At 41.2% G+C, this 25186-nt stretch overlaps 1 protein-coding gene across 5 annotated transcripts in view; it reads left to right on the plus strand.

Annotated features, from left to right (window-relative positions):
- The window catches only part of EPG5 (ectopic P-granules 5 autophagy tethering factor), a 131822-nt gene that overhangs the window by 96550 nt on the left and 10086 nt on the right, over positions 1 to 25186 (plus strand). For 4 of the 5 annotated variants that reach the window (XM_061168863.1, XM_061168867.1, XM_061168865.1 and 1 more), the window contains 6 exons: positions 135 to 238; positions 13312 to 13487; positions 16816 to 17001; positions 17482 to 17691; positions 18360 to 18504; positions 24318 to 24560. In XM_061168863.1, the coding sequence (XP_061024846.1) occupies positions 135 to 238; positions 13312 to 13487; positions 16816 to 17001; positions 17482 to 17691; positions 18360 to 18504; positions 24318 to 24560 (1064 nt within the window). The remainder of the gene's footprint in view (positions 1 to 134; positions 239 to 13311; positions 13488 to 16815; positions 17002 to 17481; positions 17692 to 18359; positions 18505 to 24317; positions 24561 to 25186) is intronic. The other variant, XM_061168864.1, reaches the window with a different exon arrangement.

Here is a 25186-nt window from a genome sequence, read left to right on the forward strand (position 1 = left end):
TAAAGTGCTCTAAATGTGTCTTAGGGCTACATAACACAGAGTTTTCTAGAACTTAGGCAAACCCCAGACTCTGGGATGTACAGTAATTTAATCATAGTGTTTCCTTTCTAAGTGTGTGTTTCTTTTATTTAAAGCAGCCAACGACATTACCCCTGGCTGGAGAGTGATGCTGTGGTGGCCTCAAGCATCGTGCAGTTGTTCACTGATTGCATTGACTCATTGCACCAGAGTTTTAAAGGTAGGAAGATGTTATATCATGTCTCTGGTTAGTTTTCACTTTTTCCTTAAGTAATTCAGTTAATCTTTTGCATCTGCTTTCCTACTTTATTTACTTTTACTTTATTTGGTAGGCTGTCATCTTTGACCAAAGAATGGTCACCCATACAATTATTTAGTGTGAAGTGTGTAACCTCTTATCTTTTTCGGGAGGTAGTGCTGAGTGTCATCAGTTATGGCTTTCTCTTTTCAAATATTGTCTTTCCCCCATGGTGAACCTCATTCTATCTTCTGTGACTTTTCACTTTTTTGCTGTGTTTTCTTCTGCTTCATTTTGGGCAAATTCTTTTTTTTTTGGCCATACCGAGTGGATTGTGGGATCTTAGTTCCCCAACCAGGGATTGAACCTGCACCCTCGGCAGTGAAAGTGCAGAGTCCTAACCACTGGACTGCCAGGGAATTCCCCTGGGCAAATTCTTGAGATCTCTCTTCCAGCTTACTCCATCTCTTCAGCTATGTCTAGTCTGCTTTAAAAAAAATCCATTGAATTTTTCATTTCAGTTTCTAGAAGTAATGTTTGTTTATAAAATTTATCCAGATCCTTTTAAAAAATATTTATTTATTTTTAAAATATTATTTATTTATTTATTTTTGATTGTGTTGGGTCTTCGTTGCTGCGTGCGGTCTTTCTCTAGTTGCGGCAAGCAGGGGCTACTCTTCATTGTGGTGCACGGGCTTCTCATTGCGGTGGCTCATCTTTGTTGTGGAGCACAGGCTCTAGGCGTGCGGGCTTCAATAGTTGTAGCACACGGGCTCAGTAGTTGTGGCTCGCGGGCTTAGTTGCTCTGCGGCATGCAGGATCTACCCGGACCAGGGCTCGAACCCGTGTCCCCTGCATTGGCATGTGGATTCTTAACCACTGCGCCACCAGGGAAGTCCCTATCCAGATCCTTTTTGATAGCACCTTCTTTCTTTAATTTAAAATTTCAATTTTTATTACTTTAAAATGTTTAAACATACTTCCTTTCCTTTATGAGCTGTATGCAGTAATTCCATCATCTCAAGTTTCTGTTGGGGGTTGGCTCATGCTTCTGTTTGATGTTCCTTCAGAGGCTTGTTTCCTTGTGTATTTTGTAATTTTCTATTGTGAGCCCATATTTAGAGAGACTTTATCTGTGGAAATTCCATGAGGACTAGGATGAAGGTGTATGCCTCCAGAGAAGATCTGCATTTGTTGCCATTTGGCTCTGTGTAATTCCTTGGCTTTGGGTTTCTCACATTACACAGATACATGAAATCAAACCCCATACTCAGTTATCACAATCAGCTTTCTTGCCTCCTTGACTCCCAGTCCAGGCTAAGGCAGAGAAGATCCGTTCCCCTCCCCCCTTATCTGCCCTTTCAGTGAGGGTGTAGTCCTTAGAAGATCTTGTTTTCTGTTTCCTTGTGCTGTTGAAAACCCCACATAAGCAAACAGCCCCAGGGCAACTGAGGCTTCCGCATCAGTTTAATACTCTGCTTTCCTAGTCTCTGCTTCTGACCTCTTTTCTTCCACTGAATGTATGTAGCTGTGCATTTTCAGAGTTGTTGTATTTTACTTAGTGTATCTAAATGTTTTGTATTGGGAGGCTTGTAAGGATATTAGGTCCACCCAACCCAGATTCTTGCAGTAGCCTCCTAACTGTCCTTCGTATCTCATTTCTGTTCCTGCCTATTTACTAGATTGATTTTCCAAAAATTCTGTTTGTATGCTATTATATTCTTATTCAGAAACTTTTAAATGTAATAATGTTTTAGCTCAGCATTCAAATGTGTCTGGCTCAGAGCACTTTAACATTATGTGATGGTTTTTTTATGGAAGCATTCCATTCAGCCATACTGCTCTACTCACTGTTCCCTAAAAGTCCTTGGATCTTCCCTCTGCCACTTCTTTGCTTATGCTGATTCCACTACCTGGATGAAGCCTCGGGCCCTTTATATTATCCTGCATATCTGTTTATGTGCATACATTTCTCTCCTGCCTCTAAATCTTTATAGCGCATTGTTGCAGTTTGAATCCTTGGGAAGCAGATGCCATGATGGAGCCAGAATGCTGAGATTTATTTGGGGTAATGCCTGTGAAAATAAGAGGGAGAGGAATAAGGGTGGGCAAGGAAAGCCTTCAGACCCTGGTGCAGGCCTAACACCCGTGAAAGGGAGAGTAGGAAGAGTCTCAGCCTGCAGGGCAGCTCTGAGAAAGTATTGGCCAGCTGGTTAGGGAGTTCTAGTGCGAAGATTCTTTATTGAGGATCCTACCTTGGGCGGAAGCAGCCAGGTCTGTGCTTAGTTGTTGGCTGAGGGCTACCTGGGAGGAGGATGGCCTCGACTCAGGTGCTGAAGGTGCTGTGGCCTGATCTGTGGCAAGTTCTGTTTGAAGGGAGATCTGAGTGGCGCACCTCCGTGGCTACCATGTGTTTATGTGGCACTGAGTCCTGGAGTTAACAATATGTCATCCAGTATTTTATATACAATATATATAGTAGATAACATATCAGATAATAGACTATATATTATAATATGTATAAATATATATAGCAATTATATATATGTTATAATATAAAACAATATATCATCCAATATTTTATATATATACAAAAATAGACTTTTTTTTTAGTGTAGTTTTAGGTTCACAGCAAAACTGAGCAGAAAGCACAGAGAGTTTCCATATACCCTTTCCTCCCTGCTCCGCATGCATAGCCCCCTCCCCACCCACTATCACCATCCCCCACCAGAGTGGTACATTTGTTATAGCCGATGAACCTACACTGACACATTATTACCCAAAGTCCATAGTACATTAGGATTCATGCTGGGGCTTGTACATTCTCTGGGTTTGGATAAATGTATAATGATGTGTGTCCACCATTACAGTATCATACAGAGTAGTTTCACTGCCCTAAATATCCTCTGTGCTGTCTATTCATCCCTCCCCCACCCCAGCCTTTGGCAACCACTGATTTCTTTTACTTTCTCCATAGTCTTAGCTTTTCTAGAATGTCATGTAGTTAGAATCATTCATTATGCAGCTTTCCAGATGGGCTTCTTTCGCTTAGTATATACACTTAGGTTCCTCCATGTCTTTCATGACTTGATAGCTCATTTCTTTTTAGTGCTGAATAATATACCATTGTCTGGATGTACCTCATCCAGCTTTTTTTTTTTTTTTTTTTTTTAATATTTATTTGGCTGCGTCGGGTCTTAGTTGCACCACGCGGGATCTTTTGTTGCGGTGCGCGGGCTTCTCTCTAGTTGAGGCGCACTGGCTCCAGGGCACACAGGCTTAGTAGCTGTGGTGCACATGGGCTCTCTAGTTGTGGCACACGGGCTTAGTTGCTCCGCAGTTGCCCCGCGGCATGTGGGATCTCAGTTCCCTGACCAGGGATCGAACCCATGTGCCCTGATTGGAAGGTGGATTCTTTACCACTGGACCACCAGGGAAGTCCCCATCTAGTATTTTTGATTGACCTTTTACATATCTGATCTCCTCCCTGTTCCCCCCTCCCCCTGCCCCCGTTATAAGATATAAACTCTAGGCACAGAAACATTCTTCTTTTTATCTCCCCCCAACCCAAGACTTAGGACAGTGCCGTACTCTGAGTGTCTACTTGATAAAAGTATTGGTTCAGTGAGTAACACATGAAGTCCTAATAGCACTCACTTTTTTTTTTCTTCTTTTGGAAAGGTAGACTTCTAGCTGCATATTACCATCCACAACATATTTATAGTGAGACAAATATTTCAGCATAAAATTATTGTCATAAAGGCTATTATTTAGTTTCTTAGTATAAAGGGGCAAGCACTCTCACAGGCCCGTGTATATAAAATAAAAAAGTGGCCTAGGAATAGGAGAGTACACAGATAACATTAAGAATTGGCAGCTCAATTCAGAGAGAGGAAACAGAAGAACTATGCACAGCAAGATGAAGAAGTATTAAATTATAGCCTTGTAGTGAGATCGTCTGATTCAGCTCTCTGTGTTTATTGATGAGAAAAATGAGGACCTGAAAAGCAAAATGAAGTCATCTGAGGTCACAGAACTTATTTGTGTCTGGGCTGGGACTAGAGACGCTCGGCCTGGTCCTAAGAGATTACCTCCTAGACATCTTCTCCTACGTATCCATCCTAATTTAAACAAAGCTATCTTTTTTATCCATATTTAAACAAATGCTACTCTTCACCCCTGTCTTAAAAGGGTGTTAAAAACATACGTCACTGTTTCGTGAGGACTGGGGATTGAGGGCACAGGAATGTTAGCAGTGATAAGTTGACTGGTACCGTGTGTTGATGCTCATTAGTCATTTTTCAAAAGTCCGTGTTGAGAAACTCCCATCAGGTTTCTGCTCTCGTTGTATGTGGCTCTCTCTTCTTTGACCAAATTCCATTCCTTTGCTTAGAACCAGAAAGTCTGAAAAAATTTGTTTCAGACTAAATGCTCCTGAGGGCACTAAAATAATTGATACTCGTGAGGATAATACTGAGTGATTCAGGTTACAGAAGAGTGTGAAATTTGTTTTAGAGTGACTTACTTGAATGACAGTTAACAGTCTAGTTTTACTGCACCAAGGGTTAAGATTTAGTCATTTGGAACATTTCCTTTTTTTTTTTTTTAATTATCTATTTAGGCTGTGTTGGGTCTTCGTTGTTGTGCATGAGCTTTCTCTACTTGCGGCGAGTGGCGGCTACTCTTCGTTGCGGTGTGCGGGCTTCTCACTGCGGTGGCTTCTCTTGTTGTGGAGCACGGGCTCTAGGCACGTGGGCTCAGTAGTTGTGGCTCGCGGGCTCTAGAGCACAGGCTCAGTAGTTGTGGCGCACTGGCTTAGTTGCTCCGCGGCATGTGGGATCTTCCCAGACCAGGGATCGAACCCGTGTCTCCTGCATTGGCAGGCAGATTCTTAACCACTGCGCCTCCAGGGAAGTCCCTGGAACATTTCCTTTTGAGGAACATTTCCTTTTGAGGAACATTCGATTTCTCCAAGGTGCCAAATGAATGAGGTGTCAAATGCATGAGACTGAATTTATGCTGAAGGCAACAGACTGAAGGGATGCCTAGAGTTGGTTGTGGTTGTGGAAGTGTATTTGAGTTAAAAAGTCGTATATTTAGGAGTTTTAGAGAAAAACTGTTCACCCCTGCCATCTCCCTCACACCAGCTGCTCCTTCCAGTTACCCAAGTAAGTAAATTACCATTCTTTATTATTACTCTGCCGTCACTTTTTTCCCTGGTATGTGAAAATCTTTGAAACTGGGTGATTATTGAGAACGTTAGGTTTTAGACGTTTAGTTCAAATTTGTGTTTTGTGTTAGTTTTTTTTTTTTTTTTTTTTTTTAAACATCTTTATTGAAGTATAATTGCTTTACAATGGTGTGCTAGCTTCTGCTTTACAACAAAGTGAATCAGTTACACATATACATATGTTGCCATATCTCTTCCCTCTTGCATCTCCCTCCCTCCCACCCTCCCTATCCCACCCCTCTAGGTAGTCACAAAGCACCGAGCTGATCTCCCTGTGCTATGCGGCTGCTTCCCACTAGTTATCTATTTTACATTTGGTAGTGTATATATGTCCATGACACTCTCTCACCCTGTCACATCTCACCCCTCCCCCTCCCCATATCCTCAAGTCCATTCTCTAGTAGGTCTGTGTCTTTATTCCCATCTTGCCACTAGGTTCTTCATGACCTCTTTTTTTTTTTTTTTTTTTTTTCCCTTAGATTCCATATATATGTGTTAGCATACTGTATTTGTTTTTCTCTTTCTGACTTACTTCACTCTGTATGACAGACTCTAACTCCATCCACCTCATTACAAACACCTCCATTTCATTTCTTTTTATGGCTGAGTAATATTCCATTGTATATATGTGCCACATCTTCTTTATCCATTCATCCGATGATGGACACCTAGGTTGCTTCCATGTCCTGGCTATTGTAAACAGAGCTGCAATGAATATTTTGGTACATGACTCTTTCTGAATTATGGTTTTCTCAGGGTATATGCCCAGTAGTGGAATTGCTGGGTCATATGGTAGTTCTATTTTTAGTTTTTTAAGGAACCTCCATACTGTTCTCCATAGTGGCTGTATCAATTTACATTCCCACCAACAGTGCAAGAGTGTTCCCTTTTCTCCACACCCTCTCCAGCATTTATTGTTTCTAGATTTTTTGATGATGGCCATTCTGACCGGTGTGAGATGATACCTCATTGTAGTTTTGATTTGCATTTCTCTAATGATTAATGATGTTGAGCATTCTTTCATGTGTCTGTTGGCAATCTGTATCTCTTCTTTGGAGAAATGTCTATTTAGGTCTTCTGCCCATTTTTGGATTGGGTTGTTTGTTTTTTTGTTATTGAGCTGCATGAGCTGCTTGTAAATCTTGGAGATTAATCCTTTGTCCGTTGCTTCATTTGCAAATATTTTCTCCCATTCTGAGGGTTGTCTTTTGGTCTTGTTTATGGTTTCCTTTGTTGTGCAAAAGCTTTTAAGTTTCATTAGGTCCCATTTGTTTATTTGTGTTTTTATTTCCATTTCTCTAGGACCTGGGTCAAAAAGGATCTTGCTGTGACTTATGTCATAGAGTGTTCTGCCTATGTTTTCCTCTAAGAGTTTGATAGTGTCTGGCCTTACACTTAGGTCTTTAATCCATTTTGAGTTTATTTTTGTGTATGGTGTTAGGGAGTGTTCTAATTTCATACTTTTACATGTACCTGTCCAATTTTCCCAGCACCACTTATTGAAGAGGCTGTCTTTTCTCCACTGTATATGCTTGCCTCCTTTATCAAAGATAAGGTGACCATATGTGCGTGGGCTTATCTCTGGGCTTTCTATCCTGTTCCATTGATCTATATTTCTGTTTTTGTGCCAGTACCAAACTGTCTTGATGACTGTAGCTTTGTAATATAGTCTGAAGTCAGGGAGCCTGATTCCTCCAGCTCCATTTTTCGTTCTCAAGATTGCTTTGGCTATTCGGGGTCTTTTGTGTTTCCATACAAATTGTGAAATTTTTTGTTCTAGTTCTGTGAAAAATGCCAGTGGTAGTTTGATAGGGATTGCATTGAATCCGTAGATTGCTTTGGGTAGCAGAGTCATTTTCACAATGTTTATTCTTCCAATCCAAGAACATGGTATATCTCTCCATCTATTTGTATCATCTTTAATTTCTTTCATCAGTGTCCTATAATTTTCTGCATACAGGTCTTTTGTCTCCTTAGGTAGGTTTATTCCTAGGTATTTTATTCTTTTTGTTGCAATGGTAAACGGGAGTGTTTTCTTAATTTCACTTTCAGATTTTTCATCATTAGTATACAGGAATGCAAGAGATTTCTGTGCATTAATTTTGTATCCTGCTACTTTACCAAATTCATTGATTAGCTCTAGTAGTTTTCTGGTAGCATCTTTTGGATTCTCTATGTATAGTATCATGTCATCTGCAAACAGTGACAGCTTTACTTCTTCTTTTCCGATTTGGATTCCTTTTATTTCTTTTTCGTCTCTGATTGCTGTGGCTAACACTTCCAAAACTATGTTGAATAATAGTGGTGAGAGTGGGCAACCTTGTCTTGTTCCTGATCTTAGTGGAAATGGTTTCAGTTTTTCACCATTGAGGACAATGTTGGCTGTGGGTTTGTCATATACGGCCTTTATTATGTTGAGGAAAGTTCCCTCTATGCCTACTTTCTGCAGGGCTTTTATCATAAATGGGTGTTGAATTTTGTCGAAAGCTTTCTCTGCATCTATTGAGATGATCATATGGTTTTTCTCCTTCAATTTGTTAATATGATGTATCACGTTGATTGATTTGCGTATATTGAAGAATCCTTGCATTCCTGGAATAAACCCCACTTGATCATGGTGTATGATCCTTTTAATGTGCTGTTGGATTCTGTTTGCTAGTATTTTGTTGAGGATTTTTGCATCTATGTTCATCAGTGATATTGGCCTGTAGTTTTCTTTCTTTGTGACATCTTTGCCTGGTTTTGGTATCAGGGTGATGGTGGCCTCGTAGAATGAGTTGGGGAGTGTTCCTCCCTCTGCAATATTTTGGAAGAGTTTGAGAAGGATAGGTGTTAGCTCTTCTCTAAATGTTTGATAGAATTCGCCTGTGAAGCCATCTGGTCCTGGGCTTTTGTGTGTTGGAAGATTTTTAATCACAGTTTCAATTTCAGTGCTTGTGATTGGTCTGTTCATATTTTCTATTTCTTCCTGGTTCAGTCTCGGCAGGTTGTGCATTTCTAAGAATCTGTCCATTTCTTCCAGGTTGTCCATTTTATTAGCATAGAGTTGCTTGTAGTAATCTCTTATGATCGTTTGTATTTCTGCAGTGTCAGTGGTTACTTCTCCTTTTTCATTTCTAATTCTATTAATTTGAGTCTTCTCCTTTTTTCTCTTGATGAGTCTGGCTAATGGTTTATCAATTTTGTTTATCTTCTCAAAGAACCAGCTTTTAGTTTCATTGATTTTTGCTATTGTTTCCTTCATTTCTTTTTCATTTATTTCTGATCTGATCTTTATGATTTCTTTCCTTCTGCTAGCTTTGGGGTTTTTTTGTTCTTCTTTCTCTAATTGCTTTAGGTGCAAGGTTAGGTTGTTTATTCGAGATGTTTCCTGTTTCTTGATGTAGGCTTGTATTGTTATAAACTTCCCTCTTAGAACTGCTTTTGCTGCATCCCATAGGTTTTGGATCGTCGTGTCTCCATTGTCATTTGTTTCTAGGTATTTTTTGATTTCCCCTTTGATTTCTTCAGTGATCACTTCGTTATTAAGTAGTGTATTGTGTAGCCTCCATATGTTTGTATTTTTTACAGATCTTTTCCTGTAATTGATATCTAGTCTCATAGCGTTGTGGTCGGAAAAGATACTTGATACGATTTCAATTTTTTTAAATTTACCAAGGCTTGATTTGTGACCCAAGATATGATCTATCCTGGAGAATGTTCCATGAGCACTTGAGAAAAATGTGTATTCTGTTGTTTTTGGGTGGAATGTCCTATAAATATCAATTAAGTCCATCTTGTTTAATGTATCATTTAAAGCTTGTGTTTCCTTATTTATTTTCATTTTGGATGATCTGTCCATTGGTGAAAGTGGGGTGTTAAAGTCCCCTACTATGATTGTGTTACTGTCGATTTCCCCTTTTATGGCTGTTAGTATTTGCCTTATGTATTGAGGTGCTCCTATGTTGGGTGCATAAATATTTACAATTGTTATACCTTCCTCTTGGATCGATCCCTTGATCATTATATAGTGTCCGTCTTTGTCTCTTGTAATTGTCTTTATTTTAAAGTCTATTTTGTCTGATATGAGAATTGCTACTCCAGCTTTCTTTTGGTTTCCATTTGCATGGAATATCTTTTTCCATCCCCTCACTTTCAGTCTGTATGTGTCTCTAGGTCTGAAGTGGGTCTCTTGTAGACAGCATATATATGGGTCCTGTTTTTGTATCCATTCAGCCAGTCTGTGTCTTTTGGTGGGAGCATTTAATCCATTTACATTTAAGGTAATTATCGATATGTATGTTCCTATTCCCATTTTCTTAAATGTTTTGGGTTTGTTATTGTAGGTGTTTTCCTTCTCTTGTGTTTCTTGCCTAGAGAAGTTCCTTTAGCATTTGTTGTAAAGCTGGTTTGGTAGTGCTGAACTCTCTCAGCTTTTGCTTGTCTGTAAAGGTTTTAATTTCTCCATCAAATCTGAATGAGATCCTTGCTGGGTAGAGTAATCTTGGTTGTAGGTTTTTCTCCTTCATCACTTTAAGTATATCCTGCCACTCCCTTCTGGCTTGCAGCGTTTCTGCTGAAAGATCAGCTGTTAACCTTATGGGGATGCCCTTGTGTGTTATCTGTTGTTTTTCCCTTGCTGCTTTTAATATGTTTTCTTTATATTTAATTTTTGATAGTTTGATTAATATGTGTCTTGGTGTGTTTCTCCTTGGATTTATCCTGTATGGGACTCTCTGTGCTTCCAGGACTTGATTAACTATTTCCTTTCCCATATTAGGGAAGTTTTCAACTATAATCTCTTCAAATATTTTCTCAGTCCCTTTCTTTTTCTCTTCTTCTTCTGGGACCCCTATAATTCGAATGTTGGTGCGTTTAATGTTGTCCCAGAGGTCTCTGAGACTGTCCTCAGTTCTTTTCATTCTTTTTTCTTTATTCTGGTCTGCAGTAGTTATTTCCACCATTTTATCTTCCAGGTCACTTATCCGTTCTTCTGCCTCAGTTATTCTGCTATTGATCCCATCTAGAGTATTTTTAATTTCATTTATTGTGCTTGTCATCGTTTCTTGGTTCCTCTTTAGTTCTTCTACGTCCTTGTTAAGTGTTTCTTGCATTTTGTCTATTCTATTTCCAAGACTTTGGATCATCCTTACTATCATTATTCTGAATTCTTTTTCAGGTAGACTACCTATTTCCTCTTCATTTGTTAGGTCTGGTGTGTTTTGACCCTGCTCCTTCATCTGCTGTGTGTTTTTCTGTCTTCTCATTTTGCTTATCTTACTGTGTTTGGGGTCTCCTTTTCACAGGCTGCAGGTTCGTAGTTCCCGTTGTTTTTGGTATCTGTCCCCAGTGGCTAAGGTTGGTTCAGTGGGTTGTGTAGGTTTCCTGGTGGAGGGAACTAGTGCCTGTGTTCTGGTGGATGAGGCTGGATCTTGTCTTTCTGGTGGGTTCGTCCACGTCTGGTGGTGTGTTTTGGGGTGTCTGTGGCCTTATTATGATTTTAGGCAGTCTCTCTGTTAATGGATGGGGCTGTGTTCCTCTCTTGCTAGTTGTTTGGCATAGGGTGTCTAGCACTGTAGCTTGCTGGTCGTTGAGTGAAGCTGGGTCTTGATGTTGAGATGGAGATCTGTGAGAGATTTTTGCCGTTTGGTATTACGTGGAGCTGGGAGGTCTCTTGTGGACCAGTGTCCTGAAGTTGGCTCTCCCACCTCAGAGGCACAGCCCTGATGCCTGGCTGGAGCACCAAGAGCCTTTCATCCACACGGCTCAGAATAAAAGGGAGAAAAAATGGAAAGAAAAAAAAAAAGAGGATAAAATAAAATAAAATAAAGCAATTATAATAAAAAATAAGAAAAAAAATATTAAGAGTAAATTTATTAAGAAAAAAATTTTTTTTTAATTTTTAAAAATAGATTTATTAATTTTTTATACTAAAAATAAGAAAAAAATTATTTAGAAAAAATTTAAGAAAAAAATTTTTTAATTTTTTAAAATAAAAAATATGAAAAAACTTATTAAAATTTTTTTTAAAAATAGAAAATAAGGAAAAAATTATTAAGAAAACATTTATTAGGGAAAAAAAATTTTTTTAAGCCAAAAAAAAAAAAAAACAAAAAACAAAAAAAAAAACGGACGGACCTAACCCTAGGACTAACGGTGAGAGCAAAGCTATACAGACAAAATCTCACCCAGAATCATACACATCTACACTCACAAAAAAAAGGAAAAGGGGAAAAGTTAATATATCCTGCTCCCAAAGTCCATCTCCTAAATTTGGGATGATTCGTTGTCTATTCAGGTATTCCACAGATGCAGGCACATCAAGTTGTTTGTGGAGCTTTAATCCGCTGCTTCTGAGGCTGCTGGGAGAGATTTCCCTTTCTCTTCTTTGTTCGTACAGCTCCCGGGGTTCAGCTTTGGATTTGGACCCGCCTCTGCATGTAGGTCCCCTGAGGGCGTCTGTTCCCCGCCCAGACAGAACGGGGTTAAAGGAGCAGCTGATTCGGGGGCTCTGGCTCAGTCAGGCCGGGGGGAGGGAGCGGTACGGAGGAGGCGGGGCGAGCCTGCGGCAGCAGAAGCCGGCGTGACGTTGCAGCAGCCTGAGGCGCGCCGTGCGCTCTCCCAGGGAAGTTGTCCCCGGATTACGGGAGCCTGGCCGTGGCGGGCTGCACAGGCTCCCGAGAGGGGCGGCGCAGAGAACGACCTGCGCTCGCCCACAGGCCGTCTGGTGGCGGCAGCAGCAGCCCCAGCGTCCCACGCCCGTCTCTGGGGTCCGCGCTGACAGCCGCGGCCCGCGCCCGTCCCCGGAGTCCGTTCAAGTGGCGCCCTGAATCCCCTCCCCCCGCACGCCGCGAAACAAAGAGGCAAGAAAAAGCCTCCTGCCTCCTCGGCAGCCGCAGACCTCCTCTCGTGCACCCTCCCGGCTAGTCGTGGCGCGCCAGACCCCTCAGGCTGTGTTCACGCAGCCAACCCCAGTCCTCCCCCTGGGATCCGACCGAAGCCCGAGCCTCAGCTCCCAGGCCCCGCCCGCCCCGGCGGGGGAGCAGACAAGCCTCTCGGGCTGGTGAGTGCTGCTCGGCGCCGAGCCTCTGTGCGGGAATCTCTCCGTTTTTCCCTCTGCGTCCCTGTTGCTGTGGGATCCGCGCTGATAGCCGCGGCTCGCGCCCGTCTCTGGAGCTCGTTTAGGCGGCGCTCTGAATCCCCTCTCCTTGCGCGCCGCGAAACAAAGAGGCAAGAAAAATTCTCTTGCCTCTTTGGCAGCCGCAGTCTTTTTCCCGGACTCCCTCCCGGCCAGCACCGAAGCCCGAGCCCCAGCTCCCAGGCCCCGCCCGCCCCGGCGGCTGAGCAGACAAGCCTCTCGGGCTGGTGAGTGCTGGTCGGCACCGCTCCTCTGTGCGGGAATCTCCGCTTTGCCCTCCGCACCAATGTGGCTGCGCTCTCCTCCGTGGCTCCGAAGCTTCCCCCCTCTGCTACCCGCAGTCTCCGCCCGCGAAGGGGCTTCCTAGTGTGTGGAAACCTTTCCTCCTTCACAGCTCCCTCCCACTGGTGCAGGTCCCGTCCCTATTCTTTTGTCTCTGTTATTTCTTTTTTCTTTTGCCCTACCCAAGTACGTGGGGATTTTCTTGCCTTTTGGGAGGTCTGACGTCTTCTGCCAGCGTTCAGTGGGTGTTCTGTAGGAGCAGTTCCACGTGTAGATGTATTTCTCATGTATCTGTGGGGAGGAAGGTGATCTCCGCGTCTTACTCTTCCGCCATCTTGCCGCATGTGTGTGTTAGTTTTTTATTTGTTTATTTGTTTTAAAGATAAACCAAAAGGTCTTCAGCTATATTTTCTTTTTCAATTTTAGATAAGCTCTTGCCCGGTGATGACGGAGCCCTTCGGTTACACCTGATGCATTATTGTGAAGCATGTACAGCACCCAAAATGCCAGAGTTCATTCTGTATGCTTTTCACAGTGCCTACCAGAAACTCCCATGGAGGGACCTGCATCCTGACCAGATGCTCATGGAGGCCTTCTTCAAGGTAAGCCCTTCACTCTCTATGTCACAGCCTGGCTTCTTGGGAGCAACCTGTTCACTGTGGGTTTCAGGCCCAGTTGCAGTGGGTGACAGTGTGGACCCTGCCCGAATTCTGTATCGCCCAGACAGTGCTTGTGTAAAGCAGCATCCTATGGACATCATTTCACTGTGTTAGTAGATGACTGGACAGCATTTACAGGACCATTTTTAAAACCCAGAGAAAGATTTTTGTCTGTAATATGGCAGTCATCCCCTAGACTTCGGTGATATTGTCATGTGAATACATAGTTTAATCACTTTGTCACACTCAATCTTGGCGTTTCTGTGAATGCATGTTTTTCTAGGATAGTATCATTAAAACTGCTTCTTGTTAAATGTTCTATTAAAGTAGAATGTAAATCGGTACTCAAACCATTAGTTTCTTTAAGCAGTTATGTAAGGGGATATTAGGTTGTAGGAGACAGAAGTACATTGTAACAACCAGTAATGCATCATAATCATATAAAGACCTGAAATGGCCTGGAAAAAGTCCCAACAAGTGTGCGGGAGTTTTTGCAGTAGAAGCAGTAGTTACAGGAAACAGGTACAGTAGTGTCACTTACATACCAGTCAGGCATTTCTGTTGTTCTTAAGTTTTTGTTTTAAAAAACCCTTTAATCTTGTCTTAGCTTTTTATGATCATTTCAGTTTATTTGTTCATAGTCACCAGTTCATTTCTGTTTACTCATAACCTAATTCATATTTATTATTGAGACACTTTAAGTGCTTTTTTTTTTTAATTTTTTAAATTTTATTTATTTTTATATTTATTTATTTATTTTTGGCTGTGTTGGGTCTTTGTTTCCGTGCGAGGGCTTTCTCTAGTTGCGGCAAGCGGGGGCCACTCCTCACTGCGGTGCACGGACCTCTCACTATCACGGCCTCTCTTGTTGCGGAGCACAGGCTCCAGACGCGCAGGCTCAGTAGTTGTGGCTCACGGGCCCAGTTGTTCCGCGGCATGTGGGATCTTCCCAGACCAGGGCTCGAACCCGTGTCCCCTGCACTGGCAGGCAGACTCTCAACCACTGCGCCACCAGGGAAGCCCTAAGTGCTTTTTTAAAAAAATTATTATTTACTTGTTTATTTTTGGCTGCGTTGGGTCTTCGTTGCTGTGTGCGGGCTTTCTCCAGTTGCTGCGAGCGGGGACTACTCCTCATTGTGGTGCATGGGCTTCTCATTGCAGTGGCTTCTCTTGTTGCAGAGCACGGGCTCTAGGCGCGCGGGGCTTCAGTAGTTGTGGCACGTGGGGCTTCAGTAGTTGTGGCACGTGGGGCTTCAGTAGTTGTGGCACGTGGGGCTTCAGTAGTTGTGGCACGTGGGCTCTAGAGCGCAGGCTCAGTAGTTGTGGCATGTGGGCTCTAGAGCACAGGCTCAGTAGTTGTGGTGCACGGGCTTAGTTGCTCTGCGGCATGTGGGATCTTCCCGGACCAGGGTTTGAACCTGTGTCTCCTGCATTGGCAGGCAGATTCCCAACCACTGAGCCACCAGGGAAGCCCCTAAGTTCTTTAATTACTGCAGATCCATAGTTATTTATGACAATTAGTAAAATGTACTGCAGTCTTTTAGTGCTGTAAGTGGAGACCCCACCCACTGCTGCTCTTGTCAGCCACTCCTCTGTAGCTGAGCTCTAAGGAAAGCTGAGGACAGTCATCTTAGTGAAATACAAGGTTAAGAATGATTTTATAGCTAGGTTTAGCCTATGAGACAGGCACAAAGTAGGTATTCATCATCATTATGAATATGGAATTGAACCTTTGTTTAAAGAGCTGTAAGAGAGCGTTTAAGTAAGAGCGCAGCTTTAGCTATATGACAGGTTAAATAGAATGGTCTATAAAGGGATGCTATAGACTTTGTATCTCTAGGAGTTTTAGTCTAATGATAGATGACTTTGCCCGGCCCAGAAGCTGGGAACCTTTCAGTTCCGTGAGTCTTGCTGGCATAGTAAAGTATGTTTGTGAGGGGGTTGAGGGTGAAGATAGAGAACAAACTATAAAGGAGGGTGAAGAATCATTTTCTAAAAGGGAAAATGAGCAAATAGCATGATATAATGATGGTACTAATTGGAAGACATGAATCATCAAATTCCACTGATTGCGATTTTATAAATGGAGTTGAGCTTTTTAATCTTCTTTTTAAAGGAAAAATTTATAGCTAGCCATGTTTTATTTTAAACAGACTTGAAATAGGTTTATAAGAGATAACTTTGATATTGATTATATACTTTATAATACATTTGCCCCCCATCCCCAGTATATTTTAAATGGGATAATTAAACATTATGCAGTCATCAAAAATTATAAAGACTAATGATATGGGGATATATTTATAACACAACATTACACTAAAAAGGCCATATAAAAATTATATATGCTAATATAGTAGGTCTCAAAGTATGGTCCTAGGGCCAGCAACATCAGTACCACCTGGGAACTTGTTAGGAAGACAAATTCCTGCTCCTACTCCAGATATAGGACATTAAAAATTCTATGGGTACCCCCCCAACCCCCATCCCACGCAAGTCCTCCAGGTGGTTTTGATGCACACTCGGCTTTGGGAACCAGTGACTAGTAGATATATCACCTTTGTCCTGCCCAGCACATCTGAGGACTGTGGTAGGCTCCCTTGAGCACCAGTTACTAACTGTGGCAGGGATTTGCCACCCTGGCTGGAACTAGGGAAGATAATTCCTTTCCTGTTAAGAATTAGTGGAATAGGGACTTCCCTGGTGGCGCAGTGGTTAAGAATCGACTGCCAATGCACAGGACACAGGTTCGATCCCTGGTCTGGGAAGATCCCACATGCTGTGGAGCAGCTAAGCCAATGCACCACAACTATTGAGCCAGCACTCTAGAGCCCGCAAGCCACAGCTACTGAGCCTGCATGCCACAACTACTGAAGCCCGCACGCCTAGAGCCCATGCTCTGCAACAAGAGAAGACACCGCAATGAGAAGCCCATGCATGGTGACGAAGAGTAGCCCCCGCTCACCGCAACTAGAGAAAGCCCACACGGAGCCACAAAGACCCAACGCAGCCAAAAATAAAAATCAATAAAAATAAATTAAAAAAAAAAAGAACTAGTGGAATAAATAATGAACTCCAAACAAGCTGAAAGGTGTTCCATACATTGAACATGGAAGGAAAAATATTATAATCTAAATCTCTGAGGGCAGAAGGGTTATGAATGATTTTTATAATCTGGGAAAAAAGTATAATTTAAAAGATATATAATTTAGAAAACATTGATTTCTATACATTTTCAGGATACATAGCTAAAAACATTGTTTCCTTTTAGGTGGAACGAGGAAGCCCCAAGAGCTGCTTCTTGTTTTTGGGGTCAGTCCTCTGTGAAGTCAACTGGGTCAGTGTGCTCTCTGATGCCTGGAGTCCCAGTCCCCACTCAGAGACCCGGAGCATGATTGTCTGCCTCCTTTTCATGATGATTTTACTGGCAAAGGAAGATCAACTGGTGGATCAAACAGTAAGTTTGGAGAGCCTGTGATAAAGACTTGGCAAGGCTCTCTAGATCCTCACTCTGTATGAAGTTGTGGTTTTTAAGTTGTTTCCCTAGTGCCTCTTTCAGTGTGAATATATGCATGGCATACGGGATGTGCCTTCAACTAGGTGCCTGATTTTTTATAGTTCATAGTCTAAGGGAACCACACCAAATATAAAAATCAATTTCAATTTACATCTCCTTAATTGCTTGTTCTACCACCAGATCATAGAGTTCCTTTGAAAATTGGGTTCTGAATACTTATAAATCTTAATGTGTTTTGCCAAAACTTTGGTTATTACTTTCACGAGTACTCCTAACTTGAGCAGGTACTTATTTGACTTCTTAACTCTTCTCTGCTCATCATAGGCCATGTTAGTGGTCACTCCATAGACTAGGTAGAGATGCATATTTCTGGAAAAAATGGGAGCTCTGGAACTAAAGGAATGTGTGTTTCATTTTTAGGATTCTCCTCTACTTACTCTCCTTGGACAGACAAGCTCACTCTCGTGGCATCTTGTGGATATTGTGTCGTATCAGAGTGTGCTAGGTTATTTCAGCAGCCATTACCAGCCATCCATCATCCTGGCAAAGGAATCTTCTGCTGAGTTAATTGTGAAGCTCCTAAAAGTGTCTGCAGGTCTTTCTGTTCCTACTGACAGCCAGAAACATCTTGTAAGTTAAGTGGGTCCTTTAGAAGGCAGAGTGTTCTTCAGGGCTGGTAGTAGTGTAAGTGCTACTGAGGACTGTCTCGAATCCTGCGACGGCTCAGTAGAAAAAGTTGGAGGATGTATATCATTTTGGCCTCTTGGGTCTTTCAGTTTCATTTATTTCATCTGGTGAGCCTTTACCTACTAGCAGTGTCACATGCTAACAAGAGGTGAAAAGGATTGAGGGCCGACAGTGAGCTGTGGGTTTACTGATTTGAATGTCATTGGCAGCAGAATGGCAGCAAGTTATGAGCATGAGTTTGAGGTCTGACAAACTCACATCCCCAACTCACTGCCATTCTGACCTTGGTTTTCTCACCTGAATTGGAAATAATAATACCTTGCCTTCAAAGTGTTGTGAGGATTAGATCAGAAAATGAACATAAAAGTTTTTGGAAAAGTTCCTGACAAGTACTTAGTGTGTAGTTAATGTATTAAAAACTACTACTGGGATTTGGGAGAACATGGGTTCTGGTCTAAGTATTACTAAAGATTTTTATTTCCCCAACACAGGGTCTGTCCTCATATGACTCACTGCTCTGTCTTCTCCCAGTGCAGTGCTGTGCTCCCAGGGAATATCCAGTTAACACTGCTTGCATGGATTCATTTGAATGATCCTTTTTTTATTGTCAGGATGCAGTTCCAAAATGCCGAGCCTTCACTCATCAGATGGTACAATTCCTCATCTCCCTGGAACAAAATGGAAAAATCACGTTAGCAGTCCTTGAACAGGAAATGTGTAAGCTCTTGGATGATATCATTGTTTTTAAACCACCTGGTAAGTGACTATGGTGGAGTCATGTATTCACTCAGTAAATGAATTCCTGCTATGTATAAGGCATCTTGAGATCAGGAAGATGGTCAGGACACTGTCATTCCTGTTTACAGAGAAGCAGTGGTCAGAGAGATGACTGGACCATAGGGACACTTGTCATCTCAGCACTGGTGGGGGTGGGTGGCATGAATGGTAAGAACTTGAGGAGGCGTAGACACTGTCAGTTGCTGATGTGAGGTTAACTGGACTGAGGGCTAAGTTAGATGACTAGATATAATGATTAGGAGATAACCAGAGACCATCCATTGAGCAGCATTCCTGGATGTTTTGGCTCCTAACTGGGAGGGCACTTCAGAATCACCTGTAGGCTTGTAAAGAAACTTCATATGAGAACTTGTGTTCCTAGCAGTTTGGTGGACTGGACATCCTGATTGCCTATCCTGCTGAAAACAACTAAGGATGCTGGATAAAATGTTTTTAAGAAACCAAAAATTAAACTTATTGACAAGATGGCAGAAAATCTCAGAAGTCAGAAACTAAGTAAAAGGAGGAACCCATAAAAGTAGATGGAGTACTGAGGCTGGCTTTTACCTTGAAGGCTTTTGCTGACACTCCTTAGATTAGGGGAGATGATAAAGCCCAGGGCCTGCCTAAGATGGGAGCCTGAAAGGACCTCCCGTGCATTACCACACAGGATGGCATACTCAGGATAAGGATGAGTTAGAAATGAACCTGCCCTGAAAAAGGAAGACAACAATCCTTAGATTCATTAAACCCAGCAAACCCCAAGCAGGGTAGATAGAAAGAAATTCACACCTGTACATACTGAAGTGAAACTACAGAAGCACCGGGGACAAAGGAACAACATTTACAAGGACAGCCGGCTTCTCACTGGCAGCAGAGGAAGCTGTAAGATAGTGGAACGACACCTTCAATGTGCTGTGAGGAGATGACTTGTAACCTGGGATTGTAAACTAAGAACAACCATCTTTCAAGGATGAGAATGAAATAAAGATGTTTTCCTTGAAACGTGAGCGTGTTTGTCCCAGTGGACATCACTAAAGGAAGTACTAAATAAAGCATGTTCTTTAGGTAGAAGTAGAGTGATCACAAGTGAAAGGCTTGAATTGCAAGAAGGAAAAGTAAGCAGAGAAAGTAGTGAAATGTGGGTAAATATAAACAAAAACTGCCTATATAAAACTACAGTAATCATCATTGAGGAGTTTAAAAAGCAAACGCTAACATTAAATTATATGACCACAAATATATGTAAGTTAGGAAGGAGGTTGAGTTAAAAGCATTCTAAGGTTTTAATATTGTTTGAGGGGGGTCAAGAAATTGATTAAATTTATGTCTTCATAGAATATGAATGGTAAAAATTCTAAGCAATTCACCAAAAGAACAGAAATAAAATATGTAAGTTCTAAGTTAGTAGAAGGAGATAAGGATTGGCCAGGACTTCCCTGGTGGCACAGTGGTTAAGAATCTGCCTGCCAATGCAGGGGACACGGGTTTGATCCTTGGTCCAGGAAGGTCCCACATGCCGTGGAGCAGCTAAGCCCATGTGCCACAACTACTGAGCCTGTGCTCTAGAGCCCACGAGCCACAACTACTGAGCTCACGCGCCACAACTACTGAAGCCTGCGCGCCTAGAGCCCATGCTCCACAGCAAGAGAGGGCACCACAATGAGAAGCCCATGCACCGCAACAAAGAGTAGCCCCTGCTCTCTGCAACTAGAGAAAGCCCGCACACAGCAATGAAGACCCAATGCAGCCAAAAAATAAATAAATAAATAAATTAGATTTAAAAAAAAAAAAAAAAGATTGGCCAAATTTTGTTCAGTCCAAAGAAGGCAAGAAACATGGAGAAGGTAAGAAAAATAGCCAAAATAAAAAGATAAAATTTAAATATATGGGTAAAGGTAAATGGACTGATGCTCAGGTTAAAAGACGAAGATTGTCAGACTGGATTAATAATCAACAACATCCAGTTTTTTATGTATTTATTTTTTTAAATTTTATTTTAGTTGTGGCCCACGGGCTTAGTTGCTCCGCAGCCTGTGGGATCCTCCCGGTCCAGGGCTTGAACCTGTGTCCCCTGCACTGGCAGGCGGATTCCCAACCACTGCGCCACAAGGGAAGCCCCAACATCCAGTTTTAAGCTGTTTATAAGAAGTATATCTAAAGCACAGGATATAGAAAGCTTTCTACAAGGCAGTCACATTAGATATTAAAATAGAAAGCTGGTACAGCTATATCAGTATGAGACAGATAGGACTGTAAGGCAGAAAGCATTACCAAGCCAGACAATCTCTTGTGTGTGTTCCTGCCCTGAAGTTGCATGAAAAACACATATATACATAAAAAACACATATTACTTACATAAGTAAATAAGAAAAAAGCATTACTAGAAATGAAGAGAGTCATTGGAAATTGATACAAGGTTCAATTCACCAGGAAGAAAGTGCATAAGGTGAAAATTGACAGAACTAGGAAGAGAAATGTCAAATTTGCTCACAGTGAGGGATTTTGACCCATGTCTCACAGTAACTGATGGATCAGGTAGACAGAAAATCAGTAAGACTATAGGATGTCTGAATAGCACAGCTGGATGTAATGAGTATGTAGAGAATAATATACCCTGTAAGTGCAGAATGCACACTGTATCAGTCTCACATTGAACAGTTAAGAAACTTGACCCATTACTAGGGTTAAAGCACATCTCAATCAATCCCAAAGGACTGGTATCAGATAGACCACATATTCTGACCACAGTGCAATGAACTTAAAAATCAGTAACAAAATATAACCAGGAGGGAAAAAACTATACATTGGAAATTAAGAAGCAAACTTTTTAAATAACTGATGACCAAAGGAACAATAACAACAGAAATTTAAAATATTTAGAACTGAATTAAAAAAACAGAGCATCAAAACTTGTGGGATTCATCTAAAGTGAAACTTAATTTCATGGCCTTAAATGTTTATATTAAAATTTCTAAAAGCTGAAAATTAATTAGATAAACACTGAGCTTAAGAAATTATAAAAAGAACCACAAAGTATAACCAAAATCTGCTTAGAAAGAAAGAGATAATAAAGAGAAGATAAATTGGAGGAGACTAAGGGTGAACAATGAAACTGGTAAATGTATAGGAAAATCTAAATGAAATCTGACTCTATAAAACAGTGATAGTAATGTGTTGTTGGGTTATGGTAACAGTAGGGAAGGTAATAGGAAATTAGCATTGTCTGGGAACCAGTTAACATCAGACTTTGAAAAATCAAGAATGCATGTTGTAATTTGTAAGATAACCACTATGAAAATGTTAAAAGAATATTTGTTTAATTTCCAAACTAAAAGAAAGAAAAAGTAGAGTAATAAGAAATAATCCAAAAAAAGGAAATAAGAGAGAGAAAAAGGAATGTAGAATTGGAGGGACAAATTGGAAGCATATAGTAAGATAGTAGATTTAGACCCACTCACATCAGTAATTACATTAAATATGAATGACTAAGATTGTCACACTGGATAAAATAAGGAAGAAAAAGACAATGCAGTAGAAAAAAATGAACAAGACCCTTAAATTGACATTCTACAAAAGAGAATATTCAAATAACCAATAAACATATGAAAACGTGCTAAACCTTGTTAATATTTAGGGAAATGCAAATTAAGAACTTGATGGCATACTCTATCACATCCACCAGAATGGCTAAAATTAAAAAGTTTTCAGTACCAAGTGTTGGTGAGGATGTGGATCAGTGTAACTCTCATATACTGCTGATCACAGAGTAAATTGGTACAACCATTTTTAAACATTTGACGTCATCTACTAGTTTGCATATCCCTCGGCTCGGGATATGCAAACTAGTTAAAAGAAAAAAAAGAAAGAAGAATTAGCAAGCAATAGTGGAGAAATTGATTTAAATTTATTTATTTATTTATTTTATTTATCTATTTTTGGCTGTGTTGGGTCTTCGTTTCTGTGCGAGGGCTTTCTCTAGTTGCGGCAAGCGGGGGCCACTCTTCATCGCGGTGCGCGGGCCTCTCACTATCGCGGCCTCTCTTGTTGCGGAGCACAAGCTCCAGACGCGCAGGCTCAGTAATTGTGGCTCACGGGCCTAGTTGCTGCGCGGCATGTGGGATCTTCCCAGACCAGGGCTCGAACCCGTGTCCCCTGCATTAGCAGGCAGATTCTCAACCACTGCGCCACCAGGGAAGCCCCAAGAAATTGATTTAGAGTTGGTCATATGTAACTGGGCCATGAAGATTGAATAATAGCCAGGCAAAAGAGTGAAGGGCATTCTAGAAAGATCTTAATCAGAAGAGTGATGGGATCAGTTCTGGTTTTTAAGAACGACATTTGTTGGCTGTGTTGATGATGAATGGGAAGGGGAGAGGCTGCGATCTATTAGGAGGCTTATTGCAATCATTTTTTGTTCCCATGAGTCATAATTAAAAGATAGATTAAAATCGCTATTCACAGATGCAAACTGTTATATATAGAATGGATAAACAACAAGGTCCTACTCTGTAGTACAGGGAACTAAATTCAATATCCCGTGGTAAACCATAATGGAAAAGAATATGAAAAGAATGTATATATGTATGTATATATGTATAACTGAGTTACTTTGCTGTATAGCAGTAATTAACACAACATTGTAAGTCAACTGTACTTCAATAAGAAAATAAAATTTTTTTAAAAATCAGAAAAAAAATTTATTCACCTGGAATTCAGAGATAAGGCCTTTATTACCAAGAATATTTATACATAAAAAAGTAGATTCACACACATATAGTACTTAAAAAATTCCTTGCTTGATAATCAGTAGATCTTATGATAACATTAAGTTAGGGTTTATTGTACACTGTGCAAGTGGGTGAATTTGGTTTGATGGGTGTGATAAGACCTCCCCACTCACGTTGACATAAATACCAAAACCTCGAGGTGAGAAAGCCACAATTCTGTTCCCTTAAAACAATGAACCCAACTCAAGGAGAATTAGAAAAAGTTGGCAAAAATTATGCCTGATGAAGGGAATTCCCTGGCCGTCCAGTGGCTAAGACCCTGCAGTTTGACTGCCGAGGGCCGCGGGTTCAATCCCTGGTCGGGAAACTAAGATCCCGCAAGCTGCGCGGGACAGCCGAAAAAGAAAAAACAAATAAAAATAAAGTGTATAATTCAAAAATTATGCCTGATGAATAGTTTTCTCAACACACCCTCAGTGAAAAATATTTTCTATTCTTGGATGTGAAGAAGGAATCTACCTCAGTCACTTATTTGCAGTTCTCTTTTAAAATGAATTTGCTCTTTTTCTTGTGTTGTATTCTTTTTTTCACCTTTTAATATTTTGGAAAGACCCAGTCTGTGCATTATTTCTTATTTAAAAAACAAAGAAATAAAAGAACTGCTGTTAGGAGTCTGTAAAAAGGTTTTTCCTTTCCTTACTTTTATATTTAGTTTTAAATAATAACCTTCATTCTGTGTAAATCATTCTAGAATTATTTACAACTTTGGCATTGGTAGGGGTGGAGGTACTGTTTCTAATTAGTTTACCAAATGACTCCTGAGATCTATGTATTTTGTCTATTTATTAAAGTATCGCTGTAACCAAGGATCTCGCAGTAGTTCCTGCTTTGCTCTTACGAAGTATGTATGTGCCACATCCTATCCTTAAAAGCTAAACACAGAAGGATTTTCCTTCTGGCCTCTGGAGAGCAGCTAGTTTGAAGCATCATTGTTCCCTTTATCACATTCACATTGTCATACCAGCAGCCTTTTGCAAACGTGTTGTCTATGTTCCCCTTCAGATCTGGACAGCCAGACCCGCCACATGGCCCTCAGCAGCCTCTTTATGGAAGTCCTAATGATGATGAACAACGCGACTATCCCAACAGCAGAGTTCCTCCGAGGCAGTATCCAGACCTGGATTGGGCAGAAAGTGCATGGGCTGGTGGTTCTGCCCCTGTTAACAGCCGCCTGCCAGAGCCTGGCTTCCGTCCGCCACATGGCCGAGACGACGGAAGCCTGCATCACTGCTTACTTCAAAGAGGGTAAGAGGACCGTCATGTCAGGCTCTCAGTAGACCCATCTTTTCCAAGGAAGATTAAAGCTTTGTCTGAAGGAGATACCTTTCCAGACCCTTCCTGTTGAGGGATTGTACTGTTCTAATATCTCTGTAAATGTTGATGTTTCAGAATATAGTTTGTTTTCTTCATAAAGATGTGCAGTTAGCATGAGAAATTTTGACCCATGTTGGTACCATCATGTTTCAAGGGAGGGAACCTCTAATTCATTTTATGTGGGTTTTGGAGTGTCAGACCAATCCTTTTATGGTAGGCAAATTGTGTATGTCATAGGCTTAGTCATAGTCCTAAAAACAAATGCTGTATACCAGAATCTTTATAATAATGATCCACTGTATTAATTTTCTCTATTTTGTCACTTGTTAAAGTTTTTCATATGTCCTCTTATTGCATTTTGTCATGTGTTTTAAACTATTACGGAGTTCTTTTCCCACCTCCCCTCCCACCCCCACTCCCGCTTTGTCTTCTTATTTCCTACCTCTAAACTCTCAGATTCTGGAAACAGCCTGATCTGGTTAAAAAGAATTGCTCAGAGCAGTACTTCTCGACTCTGTTACCCAGATATACATCATCGTGCACACAATAGGGGAGAA

This window comes from Eubalaena glacialis, chromosome 15, assembly GCF_028564815.1.
Source record: "Eubalaena glacialis isolate mEubGla1 chromosome 15, mEubGla1.1.hap2.+ XY, whole genome shotgun sequence".
In the NCBI taxonomy this organism is placed as follows: Eukaryota; Metazoa; Chordata; class Mammalia; order Artiodactyla; family Balaenidae; genus Eubalaena; species Eubalaena glacialis.